Raw genomic sequence first — 25,521 nt, 5'->3', positions numbered from 1 at the left:
ACTCTCAAAGCGTATAACGATGCAATGTGCGGATTATTTTATAATAATTTAGAGAAAATCTTGTTTTTTCCTTCACGTCTCCTTTTTTGCAATGTCAACCTAACCGTGGTTTGAGACGCGCCCCCCTCCAAGCCCCCTGAAATATGCGCAGCATACAGACGCCTCTGAACTACCAATCAGGTGCAAGAATGAGGAAGCTTTAGTTTGGTTTCCGCCAATCAGAAACGTCGAAGGGAGGCGATTGTCAGTGTTGCCACAGCGATGATGTTAAAGCGTTATATTTGTGCTGTGAGTCAACGGACTACTTTCACTGGTTATCAGAGGATTGTGTTGGGGATTAACTATCAGTGAGGCGTCCTCAGGCTCTCCAGCTATGGTGCCATCCCGCTTTTAAAGTAAGTACTTGACGCTGACGTTATTGCTTTTACGACGGGCGTTTTTGGCAGGTTGATGGGGCAACATTAAAGGAGTGAACAGTTAGCTCTGACCAGACTTCAGTTAAATAACAGCCGTTTTTATTTCTCTCCAGCTGAGCTACATCAGAGCTTTACAGATTTGATTTGCAAATCAGAAGCAGTGTTTTAATGCTTTTAAAGGGTAAAACAGACAAACACACCGATTTTCACAGGTTTAGCCAACGGGGAGACCAAGCTTACGCAGCTGTAATAACTGCGTTAGCTTAGTGAAACTAACGTTAGCGTGCTGGGGGTTTGTTTTGCTTCAGTTTCTCGTTTGTAACGACCAATAGAGACTTCTGTGGTTGAGAACAGACGATTGGCTAATGTAGTTAACAAAGGTACACCTGCCGGAGTGTCGGGAGCGAGCATGTTGTAGGAGAGCTGCTCGGAAAGGTAAACATTCACGGTAGCTTCATGCCTCAAACATGCCTTATTTATGGCTAAGTGGGCCGAACCAGTCTAAATAAATAAAAGGTTAAAAAAAAAAATTCACGGTACCGATACTGTCGCGTTATTTATAGCACGACGTTTTAATTGGAGGTATTTAAAACTAACGTGACTGGTGTTATTCTTCATTTGTTGGGGGGCATTGCAGCTGACGTCAGGTGAAGAGTCTCAGGTGAGCACCTGTGGCAGGAAGCACAGGTTGATTGGAGGTGTAATTAAAGATTTGGGATTTTCAGATTCCAAAGTTTGGGAATATTTTTCATAAAAATTAAGATAACTGCGCGACTTTGTTGTGGAAGGTGTTTCGGTATTGTGACCTTCCTTCAGTCCAGTGGTTCTCAAACAGTGCAGGTGGGGAGCAGCTATCATAAAATGACAAGTAAAGTCATTTTGTTTGTTTGTTGGATTCTTTTTCTTTTTTAACTGCTGAGTTATTCATCCACGAAGCAGGTAGACACGGTTGCTTTAAAGCAATTACTGAAAGAGAAGCGTTGTGATAAACTCCATCCCACTCATTTCTTAATATTTTGCTCCAGTGACTCAGAATGTCTTGCCATTTTTAAAGTAGTCTTGAACAATAGTTCTCCAGGCTTTCTGAAGGTCGTTCAAATTTTTTCTTTGGGAGTGCATTTCAGCCATTGGACTGTCAAAATTGATAGAATTATGCAGCAGCTTCTGGAAAAAGCCTGATTGGCAGTTGCTTCATTTTGCAGTAAAAGCATATCAGACTCAGAATCACAATCAGAGAGACTTTATTTATCCCCAAGGGATATGGAAATAAAAACACACTATCATGGCTCAGTCTCCACAGAGCCTGGACATCAGCATTACGGAAGCATTGTCAGATCATTTTGACAGAGAAAGAAAAAGCAGCGAACATCCACAGAAGAGCTTTGAATGTCTTTGAGAAACCCAAAGAACTATTCCTGAAGATGCTTGGAAAAGAGTTCAGGCTGTGCTGAACAATAAAGGCAGTCTTACCAAATATTAACCGTGCAAACTGTTATGCTTTTTTTTTTTGCCTTTTATCATTGAGTTAATTACACCTCTAAATCATTCCCCTTTTTTTAGTGTAATGATGCAAACTCAACTAATTAATGGCTCTCTGGGAAAAACTTTGCCCACCCTTGATTAAGAGCCTGAGATATCTAAGTGCTTGTTCAATATTATTTAGCAATGTGAGTCTATTTTTCTGTATTCAATCTGCTCAAATGTAAAGCTGTCAGTTGTTAGGATTATGGAAAGAAGCAACTGTAGTATTTTACTTCTTTGTGATCCAGACAACTTGTGAAGAGCTGTAAGCGCTTTTCTCCTGTGTAGTAATCCTGGAGTAGGAGTGCATTTTAATTATAAAATTCACGTTATCAATGCAATATTACCACTATGCAGCTGTCCATCAGGATCATTCGTTAGTTTTCACATCTCTCTCTGTTTTTGAGCTGGTGTAAAAGTAGTGCGTGGTGTTGTTGTTGGTTACCACGGGAAACAAAGCGGCCAGAGGAAAAAATGGCTGTTATTTCCTCTATTGTTGTGGTTTCGCACATTGAATCCTCAGGGAAATGGCATTTGTGGCCGACCGTGTCGATTCAACTCTGTTCCAGGTTTTTAAAGGATGCACACAACACGCAGCCCTTCGTCCATCCCATCAGGTGTCTCAGGAGACGCCCTGGATCTCAGCTTGTCAGGCTCCCAGCTGTCTATGTCCAAAAGGCCCAGCAGTGCGTCGCCGGGGAAATGCTTCTCTCGCTCTGTTTCGGTCTCTGTGGCGGGCGATAGCAGAGGCAAACGCAACACTTTAGTGAGTCACAGATAATTAAATCAGAATGTAGAAATGCTTGTTTCTGAATTCTTCACATAATGTCTGGAATGCTCTTTATTCTGCAGAGCGACACCAGCTTTGGCAGCTCGCGATCCATCAAGAACTTGAGGCGGTCCAACAGCACCACGCAGGTCAACCAGCAGGCCAACATCAGGTGCAAACATAGAATCTGGGCACTGTACAATGAAGCACGTTCAACATAGCCAAGATGTCTTTTACTTGCACTTCTGCTGACATCAGCAATCAGGCTAAGCAGTCACGTGATTATGATTATTAATGTCATAAATCAACCCTGCTTTTATCAATCTATCTGTGAGCGCGTTCACATGAAAGGGACGATGTTGGCAGCATCTTAACTGGCAACAGAGCAACTGATTTTAACAAATGAAGATAAACTATTGGAAAAATATGTGGAGGTTAAACACAATACAGACTGAAAGTAACACAACTGCTGCAGGTAAAGCAGCAGGGATGTGAGTGTGTGCAAGAGGAAAAGTATAGTAAGTGCTGCTTGAATGTGTGCGGGCTTTACACAAAGAGCTGCTATCCTAATAAAATTCAGTCTATTTGAAGCCAGGAAGAAAAGCTGAATTTGTAAATTAACAAATTTAACTATTGGTATGACAGCTCCATCATTAAGATAAAGACAGTTGCGTACTCTCTTAAATTAATGTTTAGATGTGCACACAGTCTTAGATTGTATTCTTTCATCTGCAGTGACAGTGATGTTAAACAGTCTGTGGGTGAAGAATAAATACAAAAGCAGAATTCAAATAGAGACTTGGCCTACATACATGATTAACAAGTACTTTAGTTACCTTTACTTATCTGGTATTCTATATTGAAGGATAGAGAAAATAAAATTGTTTGTAGCAGCAGAAAAAAGCAAAGCTTCACCAAAGAACGCAGAGAAAGGAAAAGACGTCTGAGGGACCTTCCAGGAGAGGTGATGCTGTTTTCTGGAGAACTGATTATGATTTGATGTTTGATGATTTCTTATCTCAGTAATACTGTGAACCAGAGCAATGCACCCCAGTAAGAAGTGCGTTAAACCTGGAGTTATCTGGATAAGCTCCTGCTCCTTATTACAAACCTCTGTCGGTAATAGCACACTGTGACTGTCCGGCATTTGCAGCCCTGAATTTCTATTTCCTTATCTCTGACATTGACAATCTGCAGTTTATGCAGAACACTTTGTACTGAGACACATACTCTGCTAATCAGCCTGGGAAAACCTGCTTTTGGGCTCTGTTAGATCATCAAGCATCATTCCACTAACGCACAAGATCTGAAATCTGAAGGTCATGTTTGTAGTCAAAAAGAATGCGTACATCTTAGATAATGTGCAGGCTTGAAGCCGTGTGTGTCTCTTTCACCTTTGCTCTTTAAACCAAAGTGTCTCTCTTCAGCGAGCAACAGCTGGCAGCCCTGACGCTCCAGCAGCTCGGACAATGGGAATTTTGGCGCCCCGGCTCTTGCATGATAAAGAGCGGAGGGGTGCCGGGTGGCTGTTGCTGGGGGTTGCAGGGTGCATAGACTTGCTTTGTCCCTCATTAGAGGGGGAGGGCTGGTACCTCTGGGGTCAGGTTACCCCCTTCCACAAGGACACAGTGAAAGGAGAAGAAGTGTGTGTGCATGCTGTGGTTGCATTGTGTGGCAGCTGCCGCCCTCCCCTTCCTGCCTCTGAGGATGCAAAGCTGAGGGGCTTTAAATGTAAAGACATACTAAGCACTCCCCTCACCCTCCAAAAGTCTCCAGAGTCCTTTTCAGGCTGTCATTGGGTCACTCGCCAGCCCTCTCCCTCTCGGCTGCTTCCTCCTCCTAAAGCAAAAAGTAAAGGAATGTGCAGCCTGAATAGTGTTGTCAGATTTCTTTTCATTGGGCCAGCTGGCTTCAGCCCCCTCCCTCACAGACACACACGCTCATTTACACACTTACACAGACGGAAACACCAGCAGAGGCCGAGCCAGACAGGAGGTCACCCTACATCTGTGCCTCACGACGGACAGCTTGGTGCATAAAGCTATTTGAAGGCTGCATGATGAGCCGTGGGATCAGCATATGCATGCGTTTACATGGGATCCATAACCCAGCCCATACTCCCCCCAGCAGACGGTCAGTTGCTGCATACTGAATTCCAGCGCTTGGGGCTACAAGAGTAAGGATGAGACGCGTTTCTGCAGCTGTCATTACAACATTTATCACAGAAGCTCCCACTAAAAGCCACAGCTCAAGTTTCTGCTTTGTGTCACTGCTAAGCCCCCGTGCTGCACCCAGATAGTGCTTTCAGCCACATTTAATGATGTTTTCAAGACTTTTTTGGCTTACGGGTAACATTTGAGTCTTTTAAAAAATAGCAAAAAAAGCAAAATCAAGTAAAGCTGCAGGTCGTGGAACCAGAACCGCAGTTCAGTTCACAATTCTTGACCACTCTTTAAACATTACAGCTCTCAACCGACTAGCATTCTTAACCGAGTATTAATAGCCTGATATCATTATTTTAGGAAGTTGAGTCTACGAGTGTACGTTCGTGCCAGATTTAACCGATTTTGCTCTAATTTGCACATCATGGCACACCCGTAGCTACATTACTGTTTTTTTATTTTGTCCAAACAGAAATAAAAATAAAATCGTGGTGACAGTTGCAGTAATGCGTCATGTTACAATGATAAAGTAATGTGAGCACTACTTCATAACACTCTGTTCTCAGTGGTATCCTTCCATGCAGATGTTCTTTCTGATATCATCTGTCTGTGTTTGTGGTCTAACTCCTGCCTGTTGTTTTCCTCAGTGAGGACCAGAGGGAGGACTACTTGGCCCTGTTTGACAGCAGCTCCGATGGACGCAAGAAGTTGGCGAGCCTGAGCAAGACCTCGCCAGACAGAACCACATGGAACATCCTGGTATTTACCTTCGATCTTATTCTCACTCTGTCGTCATATTTACACCTTTCATAGAGGAATTATTTACCGCGGCTCGCTGCAGGTTTCTCTTCTGCAAAAGTTTTATTTTGACAAGTTTGTCAAGTTTTCCAACTGATGTATTCATAAAAAACTACAACGTACAGTACTGCTATAACTCCACAACGGCCCGACAGGGATTCTCGTCTGGAAATGTTTGAATGCTGAAGACGTGATGAACACAAAGAGTGCCGATAAAAAGCTGATGAATGAGACGAAGCACTGAGGCACACTGTAAGGACAAGATCAAAGGCTGGAGACACTTGAATCTTGAAAAATGGTTGAAACAGTACGGCTTTACAAGCAGATACATTTCAGTTATTTGGCAGCTGAAGTAACCAGTAACAATGTTTAACAAACTCTTTGTGTCTTTCCAATCATACACACTTTCTAGATTGTCGTGTTTTGCAGTATTTCAGGGTGTAATGACTGTTTGTTTTCCACCGTTAAGGACGACCAGCCGAGAGCTTTCCCCCCGCACTCGAGCTCCCGCAGCACCGGCAGCGTGGACTCTCCCACCAGCCTGAAGAAACGAGAGCCTGGCATCGCTCTGGCTGCCAGCTTCACTGCCAACAACAGGTGGGCCTCGTCTCCCACACACACACACACACACAATAGTCCAGGTGTCTCCTTGCATTGCTGAATTCTCAATGTTTAGCCGCTTCTCGTATTTCATACCTGTTGATCACAGCAGCTGATATTTCTTCAGAAAATTCCACCCACACAGAATATTTCTTCCATGAAATATGTCAGAAAAAAAATCCTGCGTGGGCTGAGATTGTAATTGGATAAGAATATGTCTTAGTTATTTTAATGCCTGTGGGAGGATGAAGTGGGGAAAGATGAGCTGATGAGTCTGATTGTCCTGTTTTGGTTTTGTTATTTTTGCACAGGAGCAACAAGGGAGCTGTGGGTAACTCCGTCACCACCATCTTACACAATAACTACTCGGAGAAGCCGCTCACACCTAAGAGCTCCAACCAGAAGCCTTCTTTCAAGTATGTCCTGAAATCAAAGAGCTGCTCCCTCACACAGCTTCAGTGACACGTCGTCGATTATCTTCACATTTACAGTCCGCTTTGCGTCTCGATTAAAGTTTTTTATTTTCCGTTTTTCTTTCAGTAACATCTTGAAAGCCACAGCGAACGACGAGGTGTCGCTGGAGAGCGGCTCCCTCACTAAGTCCCAGAAAAATTTCTCCACCACCTCCCCCGCCTCCAACAACAAATCCCCAGTGTCAGCTCAGCACGGCAGCCCTGTCCTGCTACGGAGGAGGGAGGTGACAGAGGAGGAGGCTGAAAGGTCAGACCCACATGACAGTGTTTCCACTGTGTGCGTGTGAGCTGCTCTGTTGTTTTTAGTCTGGGCGACCTGAAAGTAGTGGTAAAACTGACGTTTGTCCAAAAAACCACAAGCACTTCTCTTGTGTATCTGCAGGTTTATTCAGCAGGTGAATCATGCGGCGGTCACTATTCAGCGCTGGTACAGACACCATGCCAAGAAGCGACACGCTAACCAGGCAGCGCTCAAACGCATCCTTGACAGTAAAAGAAAGGTATCTATGTGCCCCTGCAGGCTGTCTCACAGCTCCCCTTTTATTCGGCGTAATATTAACTGGGTTTGTCTTTCTCCTTGTTTTGCGGCTGCACTGAAACAATCTGCATCTCTCCTGTCGAAGGAGTGGGAGGAGAGAACAGAGGAGGAGAGGCGCCTGGAGCAGCAGCAGAGGAAGGACGAAGACAGGAAACGGATTCGTGAGGAGAAGGCTCGTCTTGCCCGCCTCGCTGCCATCCAGGTGCTCACCTCTGATTACACAGCATGTGGTTCCATAAAGTTATGAGACTGAAGCAGAACAGCCTCAGATAGCTTTAATCTTGGATGTTATATTTTATAATGCAATTGTGAAACATGTTTCGTTGGACCTTCGTAGTAAAGATTTTCATTTAAAAACTGCATTAGCAACCACAGACTGTATGTCAAAGATGGATGTCGCCACTGTGAGGTCACCCATTGGTTTAGGACTCAACATTAGTGCTTTTGCTGTAAAGTTGGACGTTTTAAAATTGGAGTCTGTGGACTGAGTTGTTTCTATAGCCAGCCTCAATTATTGGATTTTTGGCACTAGCTTCATTTTTTCCGGCCTGCTGTTTGCTGTTGGATGTTATGCAACTGTGTAAAACTAAGAGCACCATGTCCATATATGAAAGGAGGCTTTGTGGATCCAAGTCTACTTTGTAAAGACATTGATTGTCACTTTGTGTCTGAGTGCTGCACAGTTTTATCATCAGCATTACGTTTATCTCCCCCTGCTGGTCTGTTACAGGAGCTGCAGCAGAAAAGAGCTCACAAGGCTGCAGCAGACACACAGCACGCAGCAGAGGCGGAGCCTGAAAACCTGAGGCAGACCGCCGTGGTAGGCCGAAAGAAACTGCCCAAGATTTCCCCGACCAACAAAAGTCCAGCCTCACCGAGCAACAACAGCCCGATGTCGCCCACAGATGTTAAGACGAAGAACACAGGTCCACATTGTTTCACTTTGCAGTGGAATATTTCTTATATAGTGCTTTTCTACTAACATGTCTCATTCATACACACGTTCATAAAAGGCCTTTTTCCTACATCTGAGTGCTTTCTATCAAACATTCACACTCAGTATCTTTCAGTATCGCGGTTCTCGAGCAGCAGGGGTTGAACCGCCATCTTTCCAATTAGTAGATGCCCTCCTCCACCTGCTGACTCCCACATAATTACTGTTAATGTGTTTGCAGCTCATTTTAGGACACAATGTCTCATTATTTTTCATTAACAAATATTATAGGAAGTAATTTATATTCAGTGGAAAATCCAATGTAGTCTTTAAAAATATACAGCGTATAAGAGCCCTGGTTGTTGTTATTCAGCACTATAATGTAAATATTACAGCTACCTACAGTCTTGTCTGATTGCCAGGAGAGTGTTATGAGTAAGCATGAATAAAGTAGCAGTAATATGTTTATTGATTTATTGTTTGTTTCCACAGACTCTAATCTGAATGTTGTGGCTGACTTGGGTGATCTGACCTTCAGAGCCATTTCCCCAGCTTTGTCCAATCACAGAGGCTCTCAGTGCTCCCAGGTACCTGCTTAGCTCTCCAGGTAATCGATTCTTTGTCTTCCTTGTATTGATATGTTAAATAAATATTTTTGGGTTTGCAGGAGGACAGAGCAGAGGAAGACAATTCCCAGGAGCCACATCAGAGGAGTGAGAGGAAACCGATCCGTAAGGAGAAAGCTCTCCTGATCCGCCCCACTGCTACCAAAACAAACACGCCTGATGTACGTGCTTTGTGGTAATCCCTACTTGAGTGTTTAAGTGATGTTTTAAATGAAAATACTATTTGTATAGTCGTGATGTAAAAGTCTCCCTCTGTTTAAAAGTTGTCCTTTGTCTCCCTCTGGTGGTGTGACACAGGGACCGCAGCACATAAAAGTGCAGCAGGCCGCAGAGACACAGCACACTCTGGAGGTGGAGTTGGAAAACTCGAGGCAGACTGGTGTGGGAGGACGTAAAAAAACGCCCAAGATTTCCCTGACCAACAAAAGTCCAGCTTCACCGAGCAACAACAACAACCCGATGTCGCCCACAGATGTTAAAACGAAGAACACAGGTCTGTGATGTGTGTCTCGGTCCCAAAAGACTTTATTAAAGACTGAAACGAAATTGAACTACTTTGCATTTAACATAAATAGTGTCTTTGTTTCCACAGACTCTAATTTAAATGTTGTGGCTGACTTGGGTGAGCTCAGCTTCAGAGCTGTTTCCCCAGCTCTGTCCAATCGCAGAGGTTCTCAGTGTTCCCAGGTAAAAATGAAAATTTCCAATATTCCTTGTTTTACCATGCATTTTCTGTTGCTAATTCTTGCATCTGATCATTTTTAAACACATTTGCTCTGTTTGTGCTCCAGGAGATCCTGCAGAGGTCGGTGAGCGTGGAGGACCAGAGGCAGGGAGCCTCATCCAGCAGGGCTCAGTCTAAAACCACCCTCAATGAGCTGCTGGACACCCTAAAGCTGTTGGAGGAGGAGCCGGAGAGGCTGTCGGAGCCGAAGTGCTACCGCAAAGAGAAATACGCCTGGATCGATGAGGTCAGCGCGTTATGTTGCACTAATTTTTATGGTTTTTCTTGTAAGAAATTTTGTGAACTAACAATGACGCTGTGGCTGCAATTAAAGGACGGGGACTCCAACTCTTTGACCACTGATAACCTGGAGCGTCACGGCCAGCTGAGCCACCACCCTGCACTGCCAGATGGGGGCGCCCTGCTCTCTGAGGCCAAGCTGCAGAGTATCATGAGCTTCCTGGATGAGATGGAGAAGTCAGAGCAGGAGAGGCCACGCTCTGTCACCTCAGGATCACACCGAGAGGTCAGTTTATTGGCTAAAGCGCCACAATGTACTTCATTTAGCAAACTGACACAGATTTGAACGTTTCTGACCAGTTTGGGTTCTTTAAAGGTTTGATTTAGAATATTTAACAGAACAAAACATGTATTATGTTTAAGTAAAGGAAACACAGTTAGGTATACTGGTTAAAAAATAACCATAAATCTCTGTGGGCTGAGAATAAACAGACCGTGACTGTGTGCAGGTGTTTTTCCCTATAATTGCTGAGGACCATCTAGTTAAGCCAGCCCTTTAAATTTATGGATAGATGTTCTGTGAGTCTGTCCCTGGTTGTTTTATCTAAAACTGAAAGGTGACATGTTGGCTTCGCTGTGCTTTCAGGCTGTTTTGTCTGAGGAGGAGCTGGCCGGTGTTGAGCAGGCGTCGGCCACTGCTGCCGAACTCACCGGCTCCATGATGAGGATCAAACTGGAGCTGGAGGAAAAGAAACGCACCGTCAACATGCTGCAGACCGCTCTGGTAGGAGAGATTAACACTTGTCGCTGTTTTTACCTGCTTTAGATGGTCGCGCTTACAGCTCGTGTCATGTCTGTCAGGCCCAGCAGAGGGAGCTGACGATAAGACACGTGAAGGAGACGGAGAGGGAGCTGAGCAGGAACTTCCAGCTCCAGAAGGAACAATATGAATCCACCATCCAGAGACACCTCACCTTCATCGATCAGGTATGCACTCGTTTCGTCTTTGTTATTAATTTACGTGGTTTCTACTCGAATATTTTCAAAGCTTGTTTGTATAATCGGGCCAATAAAGGTTGATGTTGGTCCAGACAATGATGAAGCAATACAGCACACATGCAAAGAGTTGGTAAACAAGATGGGCTTGTCTCGACGGTCTTCGATGTTTTCCTGTTGAGTGTTTCAGTGTTTTTTAAACATCACATCTGAAAAATGTTTGTTTCTTCAGCTCATCAATGATAAAAAGGCTCTGAGCGAGCGCTGTGAAGGAGTGGTGGGAGAACTGAAGCAGGTGGACCAGAAGTACACCAAGAAGATCGCACAGATGCAGGAGCAGCATGAAATGGTAAGAGAGGTCCCGAGCGCTTCTGCAGATCTCTCCTGCCTCTGCTTTGCCTCCTGCGTGACTATGTCGTTCTTTCTTGCAGTGCTGCTTTTGTTTAATTTTCTCTTTTCTCTCTATTTCCCCTCCTTCTTCTTTACTGTCTTTCTTTCTTGTCTGTACACGTGTTTTGTTTCCTGCTTTTAGGTGTGGCAAATTCTCGGTCCCTTGTGCGAGGTAACTTTTTTTCCCCTCTTCTAACTAAGTCATCTTTGGAACAGTCGTTTCCTTCATTCTTCCATCATTTGTCATTTCATTTTTCCACACACTGTTTCTCTTGGCCAGTCTGTTTGCATGTGAGTCTCTTTCATTTATCTACATTTTACATTCAGATGAAAAAGCTTACACTTCTTGATGTTATTTAAGTTTTTCTTTGCCAAAGATTTTAACCCTACTTTTCCTTTTATTACCTTTCACCATCACTGTCCCAGTGTCAAAGTCACCTAAGAGCACCCTACTTTGTTTAGAAAGACAGATACTGTGCTGCTTGTGTATTAAAGATCTTCATCATTTTGGTGGCGCTCAACTTTGATACCATAATTTTACCCTCTCCCCTTCCCGACTCCCTCGCTCAACAGGAGATCAAGAAGTTAAAAGACCTGATGAGTGCCACGGAGAAGATCCGACGGGAGAAATGGATCGATGAGAAAACCAAGAAGATCAAAGAGATCACAGTCAAAGGTAGCGCAGACAGAGCCTGGAAATCTGAGCTTACAGCAGCTTTACCAAAGCGCTGCTCAAACACACAAGGCAAAGAGGAAGAATGCACCCTGCTCCAGGAAGACGTTTTGTTTTTATCAACACTTTTGTTCACTTTATATCAAGAAAATAAATATTTCTGATTCCACGCTCTCAGATTCACATATCGCCTTTTACTCATTCAGATTTCATATGAGATCTGAAACACCGTTTCCTGACAAAGGTATCAGACGGTGTCATGGAATTTATTCCCATTTATAGCACCAAATCACAACAACAGTCGCCTCAAAGGTCCTAATAATTAAGGTAATTATTAAGAGAAACCACAACCATCAGATGACCCTTACATGACCAAGCACTTTGGCAACAGTGGGAAGGAAAAAATCCCTTTTCAACTTACCGGTTGAGGCTGACAGGAGGAAGACAAGACGAACAACATGTGTGGATATATATTCATATATGTAAAAGCTCTGTTTTGGTTTAGTCTTAACAGGCCTTCAGCTTTTCTTCTGTGCTGATAAAGTCTCAGACTTTTCACGTCCCCGAACTTTGCAGGTTAATGTTGCTACGCACTTCAGAGATTCCTCCTGCTTAGTACCTGTTATATCACAAGTGCACAATATGACAGCAAAAACATAAGCAAACAGTGTAATGAAAGCAGCACTTTGCATTCATTTGCATTGAGATTATTTATCAATCAGTCTATTATGCTGTTTAACAAGATACCAACAGAGGGCCTTCCACTTTGAACTTGAAGGCCACAGTCAGCCTCAAAACTGGTAGAAACTATTTGAGTTCATTCGTGTTCTGGTTTTGATTTGAAGCTGGGAATATAATTATGTTCTCTTTATTTATTTAGAGAGGTGTGGTAAATATTAGCTTGTAATGCCTTGCATCGATATTTGTAATATAACAGTCTTTTTCACTGTTGAGCTCTGCAGTGGTTCATGTCGGACAATTAGCTTTATGGAGGCTAATTAAAAAGGTAATACTGATTTAATTAGATCGTTTAATGTCAAGGAACCTCAGAGTGCACGAAAGTGGACTTACAGTGGACCAAAAAAACGACTTTAGTAAGGATGTCTTGCTCTTTGCCAGTAGTCTCACACAGCCTCTGGTAAAATTATCTGCTGTCTGCTGGGTCCAAGGTGTGGCCTTTCATTTACTTTGGCATAGTCAGAGCTGTATTATGTGCTTGACAGTTACCAGACAAATGCTGGTAAATAAACTAAGTAGTGCAAACACAGCAGTTGTTCTGTGTGTAGCTTGGATTATGGGCAAAATGAACAACAGTTTCCAAAAGCTGACCGTGCTGTTCCACTGCTCTGTCTGCTGTGGGCCGCTTCCATGAAACGTCACAGGCTGTTGTCAGCCAGAGCTGATGAGGCGTTTGTGGCAGGCCCGAGGATGTAGAACTGTATTTCAGAGGCATTTCTCTCCTGTGTTTGCTTCTACTTCACTAACACGTTCAGGTTTTTGATTAAAGAAGTGAATATTAAAAGTTTGTCCTGTGAGCTTTAAACATCGTGCAGACCCTGTCCATCCAAAGCTCGAACATTTTTTCTTCCTCCTCTCAGGCCTCGAGCCCGAGATCCAGAAGCTGATCTCTAAACACAAGCAGGAGCTGAAGAAGCTGCGGACGCTCCATGAGGCGGAGCTGCTGCAGGCGGACGACCGGGCCGCCCAGCGCTACGTCCGGCAGTGCGAGGACCTCCGTCAGCAGCTGGAAAAGGAGAAGGAGGAGCAGTGCCAGAGAGAGCGGGAGCTAGCCAAACAGAGGTGGGCGTGTCACAGTATATACTCTGTCTACCTGCCCAAGGCTCTCTATGCTCAAACAGATGCAACAGAAACAGCTAACATCAGCATTAAACTGTCTTGGAATCAGTTTTCAAGACTACATGAATTTCCAGCGCACAATGTTTTATAAACTTTTAGATCAGGCATTTATGGGGGTGGCACTCAGTGTGACATTCAAACCTTGGATTAGAGAAGATCTGAGGCAAAAAAAACAACATCCAAAATGCCCTTTTCTTCTTGTGCTTGTGCTACAATCAGCTGACTAACACGTGTTCTATATTTTGATCAATTTGACCCCATTTTGTTTTTAAAATAAGGTAAAACCTTCTTTAGCTACAGTCCTCGTGATTTCCTTTTGGTGAAAGGACAAAACCTCTTTCATGGGCACCAGTGCTTTTATATGCAGGAAAGCCCTGCTAATGCAACAGCATCATTAGGCATTAATACTTCCACTAATCCTTTCCTGTTTTTATAGTTTTAAATGGATTAATGAGATACATTAGCTAATCTAATGGTTGTAGCGCACACCAATAAAAACATCTCAATGCTGCAAAAAAGCCCTCAGTCAGCCCTTTGCTCATGCAGGGAGTCAGTGCTGGAAATCCTGAAGATGATGGAAAATGCAAACTTGGAACAATGGGCTTTCATTTGGTACGAAAATGAGACTTTTGTTTGCATTTTATATTAATTAAATATTAAAATAAACTCAGACATTCAGATCAATGTGCTTACATTTAAAAAAAGGTGAATTTTATTTACTTACGCAGGTTTAGTTTTAAATTTAAAGTGAAGTCCAGCTGACGTGAAGATGACCTTCCATCATTAAAGTTTACTCTGCATGTTGCTGATGAATATTTTTAGTGTTCACATGGTTCAGATGAGAGACAAAATAAAGATTCTGGCTTTTCATGTTACTCACATCATGGCACACACCAGTCCACGTTAGCAGCTGTTTCTTAATTAGACGCCTGCGTGTTTTACAGGCTTTTGTGCAGATTTAGTCATCGTCTGTGTTTGTGTGTCTGTCTCTCAGATATGAGAAGCAGCTTCAGGAGGAGGAGGTGTCTCTGCAGCAGCAGCGCAGGCGTCTCTACAAGGAGGTCGCTGATGAGAAAGAGAGGCTGGCCCAGCTGGCTGCAAGGTAAGGTCAAAGGTCAGGTTTATCTGCACGAGCTATTTTAATGGATCTTTACAGGATCCTTTCCCATATAACACATCCTTAATGAGTCAACAGTTTTTTGGCATATGGGATGAGTGTTGATGTTTCTGTCCATCTCCAAAGCACTGGTTTGTGTTTGTGTCACAGGCAGCGCGCTGAGCTGGAGGATCTGCGGCGGCAGTTGGAGGAGAACAGCTCTCTGGCTGGACGAGCCCTCAAAGAAGAGCTGGACAAGACCAGGGAGGAGCAGGAGAGGAGACATCAGGTGAGGACACTGCAGAGCCGCGTCAAGAAATAAGTCTGCGTTCTATCAGCATCACGAGCATCCATCTGAAAGTCTCACGCTGAGTGTTGTTTGTGCGTTTAGGTGGAAATGAAGGCATTACAGGAGCGTCTGGACATCGAAAAGCAGACGTGGGAAGAAAACTACAAGAAGAAAGAGGTTTGTGCAGCCTTGTGCTGTATCTGCTCTCATTCACTTCTTCTTTTCTTCAGATTGAAGTGTGGCTGCTGTATACTCTGTCAGTGGGAAGTGTTTGACTAACTGACATGTAGATATCTAGGTTACCTTCTCTTGCTTGTTTGCCTGGGATTATTATCCCTTCCCTTTCCTTTTTCCAGTTTGTGTATCAGTTTCAGACAGAAATGTTGAAATGTGCGTGTCACAACACAGGAATGTGGCAGGTTTCCAGCTGACCTCTACCCTCCAGCTTTCTCCTCAAATCAAACTGTGGATTTGTAGCAAAACATGAAACTGTTTCTCAGAGAAAGCAGAAACGCTGACAGTGGAAAAAGAATTAAAAAGGGCGCGATGACAGATGAGGCTGAACTGACAGTGTTAGAATTCAGTGCCATGTGTGTAGACTAACAGCATGCGTGTTTCTGTGTGTCCACAGGAAGCGTGGCTGCTGACCCGTGAGCGCGAGCTAAAAGAAGAACTGCGAAGAGAACGTGACAAAGAGATAGAGCTCGCCATCTGGACGCTGGAGGAGGAGACCAGCAAGGACAAAGAGGAGTGTGAGAGGGCAGCGGAAAACAGGTGCGTGTGTGTGCGTGCGTGTGCGTGCTTGTGTGTGCGTGTGTGTGTGTGTGTGTGTGTCTAATTTAGACAGTGTGACATTATTAGACATTGAATACGATACAAAAAATCTAGCAACCTGGGTTGTTGCCCAGTAAAGATTCACTACAGTTTCTGCTGTTGGTGGCAGATTTATCTCTGTGTTTTTTATCATAGATGTTTCATCATTTAGTGAAATATCAGTGAGAAACTTTCAAAGGTCCCCTTTTACCTAAATTTGGATCCAAGGCCCATTTAGTAGCTGTGACTCCTTCTGTGTCAACATCATCTCTAACGTGGATGTGCTTTAATAGTACAGCATTGGGCATTTTTTTTAGTTTGTTTTTAACAACTATATTAAAAGTCACATTTGTGTTCTGCATTCCTTTTACAGGCTAAAGCGCGTGAGGGAAAAGTACGAGACCGAGCTGAGGGAGCTGGAGCGCTCTGAGAGGACAGCGGTGGCGAAGCAGCAGGACCTGAGGAAGCAGCAAATGGAGACGGAGGGAGAGCTGATCAGACTGCAGGCCGCACTTAGACAGAAAGAACAGGAAACTGAAGAGATCACGCAGGTAAGGAGCATCATTCAGAGAGAGAAACTAAAATTGCAGCTTAGAAGTGATTTGAGATTATTTGCTGTGTTATACATTTACTAGCCAGTGGAAAGTAGACACAGAAATGGAAAATATGTTTAGACAGATCCAGTAGAATTCCTCCAACTTCCCTCATCAGGCCAGGGACAAGTTGGCGGAGGAGCGCCGCAACCTGGCGGAGGTGATAAGGCAGGAGTTTGCCGACCGCTTGGTGATGACGGAGGAGGAGAATCACAGGTTGAAGGTGGAGGTGTCAGAAGTCCGAGCGAGGATGCGGCTGGAGGTGGAAAGGGTCACACGGGAGAAAGAGGAAGAACTGGCAGAAGTCCACCAACGGTAAGCTGGAAGGGACAAAATGATTTAAGTAAAATGGTAAATTTTAAAAGCGAATTGTATTATTTTTCAGTTTTAAACCCCTAAAAACACAATTAAGCTTCAAATATCAGGTCTAATTCTTTACTAGCACAACCTTTAACTAGTATGGACCATTGTTGAAACTGGGAACTAATGAGAAACAACAAATATTACATCCTTTGGATTTACTGGGAAAGAGAGTTGAGGCTCGGGTGTGAAATTGATGGTTTTCAGGGTTTTTATCGTTAAGAGAGGACAACGTTACTCTCAATGTTGTTGGCGCATTTCAGGAGGACGCTGCTAATAAAGTTACACAATTATACAGTGAATTTGCGTTTATTATTATATTTACAACATACCACAGTTTTTGTCTTGGTCGTATCATTTTATTTTGTTGTATTTATCCACGACACCTTAAATGCCGGTCTGTGAAAATATTGTCCGACGTTAAACTGATCTGTGGTGCAAAAAAGGTTGGAGACCGCTGTACTAGAAGGCTGAGCGGTACCACTGGTCACCACCTGTAATTTTTAAATGATCTGTTCTGACATTAACTTTATGTGTGTAACCATTTTGAAGCCAAAGCTGTGAGTGAGTCACCATCTCCAGCTGTCTGCCTGTGGATTTAGGTCAGCAGCAGTGTCCAAACATTCAGTAGGTCTTGTCAGAGGCCTGCTGGCTGCTTACAGATTCCCCCTGTTGAAGGTGCAAAGAGAAATGTTGGCACGTGGCTTGAAAGTGAAGCTCAGACTTAATAAAAGGTGGAACCTTAAGCAGCTCCACTGAATGTCTGCCAGTTTGTAAGAGATGCGAAACACGAGAAGGACAGAGGGTTGGAGCAATTCTGAAGGTGACCTGATTAACGTGAACGCGACGTTCAGTGCGGCTCTGAAATGTTTGTCTCCTGAGCAGAAGGCCGGCTCTGTGACACTGAATCTGATTAATAAACATTCAGGTACTGTGGCAATTTTCCAGATGTTCAACCTGGCTGCAGCACTGGTGACATCCAACACTGGTGCAGGATGGCTTCAGTCGGCGTTTCAGGTCATTAAAGTAACAAGATGATTCAAGTCAAGGGATTCCTGGGAAACTGGAGCTGACTAGCTTACAAAGGCAGCACACACACGATTTCCTAAATTATCAGCATATTATTTATCAAGGCTCGCATTTCAGTTTATTCTTAATGTCAGGAAATGTCACAAGGAAGGCAAACATACTAAAGTGCAGCACCTCAGTTCATTCTCAATCTGAAACCACCGCTGTCATGCTGTAGACCCATAAAAACAGAAGCTGTCCCATGGTTCTGTTAGTCTCTGTCTTGCTGCTCAGTCTTCCCAGCATTGTCTCGCGTGCGGCATTTTCAGTCATTTTCTCCTTCCACACTTTCAGGGTTTGAGTCCGAGGTTCTTTCCAAAGTGTTAAAATAAGACGAACACAAGTCACAAGTCCAGTGTTTAACACTCTGAAGCCTGCTTTGTCTAACCGTGGCACCTCGCGTCTGTCCCCCAATAGGCACGATCTCGGTGATCTAGGTCATTTAACTTTCACCCAGCTCTTCATATATTTTCAAACATTTTCCCATATTGAGGAGACCAGTGGACATTCCCACAAAGCACGTACTAGCGTACCTTTTTGCTTCTTGGCACTTCCAACACAGGACATCTTTACCAGTTCCCATTTTATAAAGTCTCGTTGGTGTGTAATAGGACCTGTTGAGAGTTTTATATTGAATACATTTACTTCCAGCCTCCCTAATGTAAAACCCATTTTCAGAGATGATTGAATCTCATGTTCCCTCGTCAAAGGAACGATCCAGATCTTTTTCCCAAATACTTTTAAGACTTTTACATGTGTTGTTTTTAACCCAGTGACATCAATTATACCATTTCAATGCCTTTGTAAGTAAGAGTGGAAGTAGAAGGAAATTCTCTTTGAGACAACTGAGACAACTTTATTTGATCTTTCAGACAGTCTCTCATTTGTTAGTCTCACCAGAAATGGCCGGGTTCTTCCAAGTTAAACTTTGCTGTCAGATCTTTAAAAGACATGAGTGTGTTATCTTCATATAAATCACTTATTAATCTTATGTGCCACTGTGGCCAATAAATTCTTTTTGTTTACCTTTTCTATTTTTGGGTTGTGTCACAGGGTGCATATGTTTGAAAGTATGGGGACAGATTGTTGCCACACCATTTTTTGAAAACTTTAAAATAGGGTTATCTACTCTATTCCCTTTATTGTCCGGTTTTTGAGCCAGCACCTCAATGGGGGTAAATGGAAAGGCCGATTCACCTTCCATTATGACCCAGTCCAGGTTTGAATTTGTTGCTGCCCAGTGTTTACACAGCTTGGACATTTCAAATGACATGCTGTAATGTTTTATGTTGGGTAGGGACAGACCCCCTTCTTTTCTCGGTTGGTACAGTCTACCAAGATTGATCCGAGGGCCACCATCCCAAAGGAAGTGTTTTATCATATTAATAATAATAATAATAATAATAATAATAATAATAATAATAATAATAATAATAATGGATACTTTATTGATCCCCATGGGGAAATTACTTGTTTTTTCTCTGCATTTGACCCATTCACTCAGTGAAGCAGTGGGCAGCCCACTAAGCAGGCGCCCTAAGAAAATTTGTGATGAAATACAAATTGGTATCATTCCAATGAAATAATTAATCAGAGGAGCTACTACCATCTTTATTGTATTTACTTTGCCCCATAATGTCAACTGCAGCGTGCCCCACTTCTCCAAATTAGTTTTAATCTTACTAAGTAGTTTTCCTACATTATCAGTCATAATCTCATCAATATTCGGATTAAGTATTATTCCTAAATATTCCATCCATTTTTTAAGATATTTCAGCTAAGTGTGTGTGTGTGTGTGTGTGTGTGTGTGTGTGTGTGTGTGTGTGTGTGTGTGTGTGTGTGTGTCTGTCACTAACTCCATCAGCAGAATGTGAAGAAACAGCTCCTGTGACTTTATACCCACAATTTTGTGTTTGTGTTGAAGAGGTATCAGCAGGAGCTGGACTATCGTTGGGGCTGTACATTTGTGTAACCACACTTCATACCACAGGATGGCGCAGCGAGTCGTTTAACCTTTATTTAAACAGGTAGATCATTAAAAACACATCTGTATTTACAGCCCGCAGAGAAGGAAAGCCTCTTCAAATGGGGGCCAAAAATAAATTAAAAACCTTTCAACACCCCCGCCACTCTTGCGCATATTTACAAAAAGCATTTTTTACCAGTTTAACATGTTTCAGCTCCCATTGTTGGGAAGTGAAATGAGCAAATCCAAACCCACGACCCAGCAATGTTTTATTAACGTCCTCTCGTCTGTGCGTTACCAGAGTGAAATCGGCCATCTTGAAGAAGGAAGAAACCGTCAACAATCTTCGGAAGCAGCACGAGGTAGGACGGGACGTGCAGTCTGCCTGTCGGGGCGTGAATGATATGAAAGCACAGTGATCAGGAATGACTGACAGACGTGTCTAAACAATGCTCTCTCCTCTGATAGGCCGCCCTGAAGAGGGCGGATCACCTGGAGGCCCTGTGGGAACAGCAGAGGAAGCAGCTGCTGGAGAAGTGACTGACAGGATGTCCAGTTTCATCTCTCTGTGGACCTTTTCATCAGCGTGCCCGTCCCGACACGCCGGGGTCCAACCATTGTGATGCTGCTTTTTCTTTGGTTTGTTTGTTTTTCCTGCAGCGAGACAGGACCTGTGGACCCTTTGAAAGTTGAACAAGTTTCAGAATTTTGCCCTACCTCACTTTAAAAATACAAAAATTGGTAAAAGCACTGCACACCCCCCCTCGCTCCGTTCCCCTGACCGTCACGAAGGAGCATGTTGTGTTTGAACGTCCTCATTTAAATGCCACAGACCAGGTGAACTTCCTGTTCCTTTTTCTTTTTTTTTTGTGAATGTTCCTCTTCCTGTCTGGGGCGCAGAAATGTTCCCCACAGATGTGCTTCACCGAACAGTTCCAGATGTTTCTCAGACCAGCCCAGGCCTGCACCGGTGTGCCGTGGGACACAGTGGGGGTTGTTCTTCTTTCGTCTGGAGGGCCGCTCACAACCAAGGCCCGAGATCAGCCATGAGCATGAGAGCTGACGCAGAGCTTCTGCCTTTTTTTTTCTGTTGAGTCATGCATTTTTGTCCCAGCGTCCCCTCAAGGCCAGCGCTAATTACAGGACCCATACCTCCCCCCACTTCTCACTGCAGCCCAGCTCTGAGCGGTTTGTTTTTAACGGGTCTTCGACCAAACTTTAGACCTAACGAAGCGATTTGATGAAATTTACTAACACAGATTTCAGACGTTAGAGAGAGTGTAGGATGTTGTTAGAGCGATGAGACGTAACGGCAACTTAAAGGAAACTGAGCTGAGGAGAGCTTGTGGTCACATGATTGCAGAGTGGCTTCTGAATGTAGGGAAGAGAAAAAAGAGAGAAGAGGGACTGAGGTAGATGTTGGGTGAAGCAAAGGAGGAAAGTGCATAGAAAATGTTTATAGGGTTAGGAAAGCAGAGCTGGGACCGAGCAGGGTGGTTTGGTGGATTTAAGGGGGCACGAATCATGTGACCAGAGCTTCAAAGGCGGCGCTGTGACAGACCATGACTCAAACATGCGTAATATGTGTTAAAAAAAAAAAAATCACAGAAAGTCATCGGGGGGAGGTGATTTATCGGTTCGTAGACTGAGTAGGGGAGGGAGGGGTGTTGCAGAGAGAAACTCTAAACATGGAAGTAAGGCCTGTTATTTAGGTACAGCATGATGTGACTGCAAAAGCCCCGGCAGTCTCAAAATTAGACCCCAGATGAGAAAATATTTATTCTTTCATCTTGCTTTATTTATTTTAGGACTCGTACACGACCTTCGTGGTGTAATATGTCCACAGAAAGGTCAAGGTTGTGAAGGAAGCTTTTCTCAAACCTTCTCAAGACGAAATTGTATTTTATTCCTTCTGTGAGGAACATTTACACGGTTACTAAGTGTGACGGTGAGACCTTAACCGCTCCATTTTTAGTCTATCTAAATACAGTATGTCAGGTTTTTTCTGACCTCCAAGTCGTCCAGGCCCCAATGTGTGAAACGTAATCCACCGGGACCCTGCTGGTTTAAAGTCGGGTTAGTTTGGCCACATAGTTAACCATTAAACCTGAATCAATGTTAACCCTCTCTGCTTAGCACAGATAATAATAATAATAAAAAAAAAAATCCCACATGGGTGGTTGATGTGTCACACGCTCCCTGAGTTTCACTGTGAGTCAGCGTGGAGGCCTCGAAGCTGAAGCCGCCACTGTGGCCGTCGGCACAGCAGGCGGGGGGCAGCTGGGCTCGGACACGACAGGGGCGGCGATGTGAGTTGGCATTCCTCACGCATGCCCGTCCTACAAGTGCCAGTGAGCCTTTCTTTTGTGTGTTTGCATGTGTTTGTGTGTGCTTCCTCTCCTCCCCATTGTGACCTGCATTGACCCCCACACGCACACATTCACTGCAACATTATACGAAGCATTCCTGCTCTCTCCTGCTCAGCATTACATCTATAGCTCTTGAATGCACTAGTTCATTTTGTTTTAGTCTGTTTTTTATGATTATTCATTGTGATTCTTTGAAAAACTGTGAAGAGAATAAAAGGCAAAGAATGTTTGGAAAACACGCCGTGTTCCTCGTTTCTTCTCGCTGTGGGGAAAAAAGACAAATGTTTACTTGTTTCTGTCCTCCGCCCTCCCGTCGTCCCTCGCTCTCCATAACTCATGAGCAGGAGACGAAGAAGCCTTCAGTCTCAGACACGATGGAGTCCACATAATGAGGTTAAATTGCTGTCGGTTTGGAGCCTGAAATGATTTATTGACGCTTTCTAAACGTTTAATTACAGAATTTAATGCTTGAAATATCTGTAGACCAGTATTCCAGCTGTTACCACCCCTCCCATTCCCTCTCGTTAAAAACCAACTGGGAAATTTTTCAGTCGTTTCAGCTGGAACAATGCATGCACTTCTCCAACCAGCTCAACTCAAACTGTGAGAAGCATGTTGACTGTTGTTTCTCACTTAGCTTGGCTTAATTTTAGTTACATAAAATGTAACTAAGATTACATTTTGACAAAAATAAAAATAGTTGTTGTAGTTTAAACTGAGGAGTTTACTGAAAGTGTTTGGATTGTAATGCTTGCTCTATACTTCTTATATTCTGACCCTGATACTAATACTAATAATAATCTAACACCAGAGCTGTCATTTTAAGTAGAAAGGAGAAAAAAATCAAGTGTAAGGAAACATTTTTAAGCAGAAACTAAACGGGAACAAACAAAATTACTCTGGAAGTACTCTGAAACACAAAGCATTATGTAACTCAAGTGTGAACACTTTAAAACCTTATTGTTACAGTTTTCTTTCAGTGCCACATCGCTTACACTTATGTTTCTGCTTTAAAACCGCTGTAGCAATTTTAGCCCCTGCCTCAGTCAAATAGACTGAGGCTATCGGTCATCGGTCAGGAATGCCCATTATCTGCCCAGAAGTGTCTGCAGCTGTGATATCGAATCAAACAAGGACGTATGTGCAAGTGACTGAACTGATACGCCCAGCTCTCACCCTCCCACACTCTGAGGCAACGCTAAAGAAGGTCTTGGCGTTTTCAGATGTGCATTTGATAAAGTTTTGTTCTTCCCCTGGTTTAAGCCAATCCAGTCCAGGCCCTTTGCAGTCCCATTACAGCCGACGTCCTGCGGATTTATGCTGGCTGAGATTCTGTTAACATGTGAAGAGAAATATTCCACTATTTCATTAGTACAGTTATGCAATAACTAATAACAATTAATCCTCTCAGAGAATAAGTGTGTGTCAGGTGATGATGGTCAGCAGACCACAGCGGCTGTGCTGCCAGAGGCCTGACTGAAATGACGTGTAGTAAAGTGCAGAGTTGTTTTTTCACTTATTGTATTTAGTTTCATATTGTCAGCCTAAAGGTGGAGCTTCTTGCTTATTTCCACCCATCTCATATTTTGATTGAGGAGGAGGAGGGAGTGGGTGGGATTTTCCATATTTAAGTAGGGCAAACGTTTTAGCTTTTAGCAAAAGTAAGAGTACTCATGCAGAACCATATACATGCATATCACTTAAATGTGGCTTCTCTAGATGGTTTTAATGACTTATATGTCCCGGCGGAGTGCGCCGATAAGTTTAGTTTACAGGACCCAGAAGCAGACACTGAAAGGCGGAGTTGCTGGCTGAACAGAAGACGATCCTTTATTTGGATGTTGGCACATGAAAAAGCATGAAGCTATGAAAACTAAGAAAACTGTGAACACTCGGAAAACTAAAGGACTAAGAAACTCAGTGAAAATACTACGACAAACTATGAACACCGAGTAAACTATGACAAAACACTATGGAGACGCAAACAGACGACCTGACAACGAAACATAGAAAACAGAGGACTTAAATACACACATGAGGTGATCAGGGGAAGTCGAGACACACGAGGAAACAGCTGACAAGGATGAACATAACGATGCACAGGAAATGTAAACTCAAACAATGACATGAAAACTGGACTTTCAAAATAAACAGAAAAACATGACAAGACAGAAACATGACACAATAAACAACAATGGGAACATTAACACACGGGAACACCACTGACACACATGAACCTAATAACAAGGCAGGGGAAGGGAACCTAAATACAATGAACAAAGAACATACTGGACTCTTACAACATAACACAGGAAACATGATGAGGCAGACCAAACAACATGGGCTTCACACATGAGACATGAAACAAATGGCAGGTGAGACCAAAGCCCACGGAAAAGGGGAAATGCAGGGATCAATAACAAAACTAAGGCTGAGCCACTCGGGGGTTTTACAGGAGCTAGATGAGCTTAACCCAAACGATAAATGACAAAACATGAAGCCTCAAGTTCTAACTAATAATACAAAACAAGAACCTAACATTTCCCCATACTAACAAAAGAAATACACAATATATCATGAACTCAAAATGCTGGGTGACAGACCCAGCCCATGACATTATATAATCCTTGATAGCTTTATCTATAATAATAAACCATCAGATATTAGTATTCTAGTAACTAGAGCTTTAAAATAATGCTTCTGAGTAAAAAAGAAAAAAGGTAATCCAAAATACAACTGATATATACTAACTCACATCCATGCCCGAGTGCTTGTGAGAGTCGATTTGGGTTGTAGAGTGCAAAACAAAAAGCGAGCTTTATTTTAAAAAAACTGATTCACGAAAGGTACAAAACTAGGAAAACAAGAAGATACTGGAGAAAAAGGAAAAAACAGACAAAGCAAGGTTAAAAAAAACAGACAAGAGCAGACCAGGAAACAAGACAGATGACATGAGAAAGGAAGTGACAGGAAGTAACTCCACGAAGATAAACTCAACATGAAGATGGAGAGGTCAGAGGAACTGGAGTAAGTTGAACCACAAACGAGCAACAAAGTCACACAGGCTGTGTCAGGCAGTCTGATTCATTATGGTTGCACTTCAAATATCCTAAATAAACGTGGATGAGGAGCCTCGTGAGATTGTCTTCACTGCAAGAGATCCAAGCAGAGAAATAGATGTGACTCAAATGGGGCTTTTCTCACTTCTGTGCAGGTACATGTAACACACACACAAAACTCGTGACACATG

The 25,521-nt window shown here is 43.3% G+C and overlaps 1 protein-coding gene across 5 annotated transcripts; it reads left to right on the top strand.

Moving 5' to 3' along the window:
* Positions 1-224: 224 nt before the first annotated feature.
* cep131 (centrosomal protein 131) lies at positions 225-21,489 on the top strand. Of its 5 annotated transcripts, none has more exons than XM_026177847.1 (30): positions 225-395; positions 2,507-2,703; positions 2,790-2,878; positions 5,516-5,627; positions 6,136-6,263; positions 6,578-6,682; positions 6,807-6,986; positions 7,122-7,239; positions 7,363-7,479; positions 8,008-8,203; positions 8,704-8,798; positions 8,879-8,998; positions 9,135-9,330; positions 9,430-9,524; positions 9,629-9,808; positions 9,896-10,087; positions 10,448-10,585; positions 10,663-10,788; positions 11,030-11,146; positions 11,330-11,359; positions 11,761-11,863; positions 13,459-13,660; positions 14,712-14,819; positions 14,985-15,102; positions 15,205-15,279; positions 15,734-15,876; positions 16,289-16,466; positions 16,627-16,823; positions 20,204-20,264; positions 20,371-21,489. In XM_026177847.1, the coding sequence occupies exons 2-30, from the start codon at positions 2,518-2,520 to the stop codon at positions 20,440-20,442; spliced, it is 3,777 nt and encodes a 1,258-aa protein (XP_026033632.1). In that variant the 5' UTR covers positions 225-395; positions 2,507-2,517; the 3' UTR covers positions 20,443-21,489. The 5 variants fall into 5 exon arrangements, with proteins under 5 accessions (XP_026033632.1, XP_026033636.1, XP_026033635.1 ...); XM_026177850.1 differs by lacking the exon at positions 225-395 and adding an exon at positions 687-851; XM_026177848.1 differs by lacking the exon at positions 225-395 and adding an exon at positions 999-1,077.
* Positions 21,490-25,521: the final 4,032 nt, after the last annotated feature.

Source organism: Astatotilapia calliptera, chromosome 8, assembly GCF_900246225.1.
Source record: "Astatotilapia calliptera chromosome 8, fAstCal1.2, whole genome shotgun sequence".
In the NCBI taxonomy this organism is placed as follows: domain Eukaryota; kingdom Metazoa; phylum Chordata; class Actinopteri; order Cichliformes; family Cichlidae; genus Astatotilapia; species Astatotilapia calliptera.
Note: the sequence above shows the minus strand (reverse complement) of the source record. Positions and strands in the feature narration are given on the sequence as shown.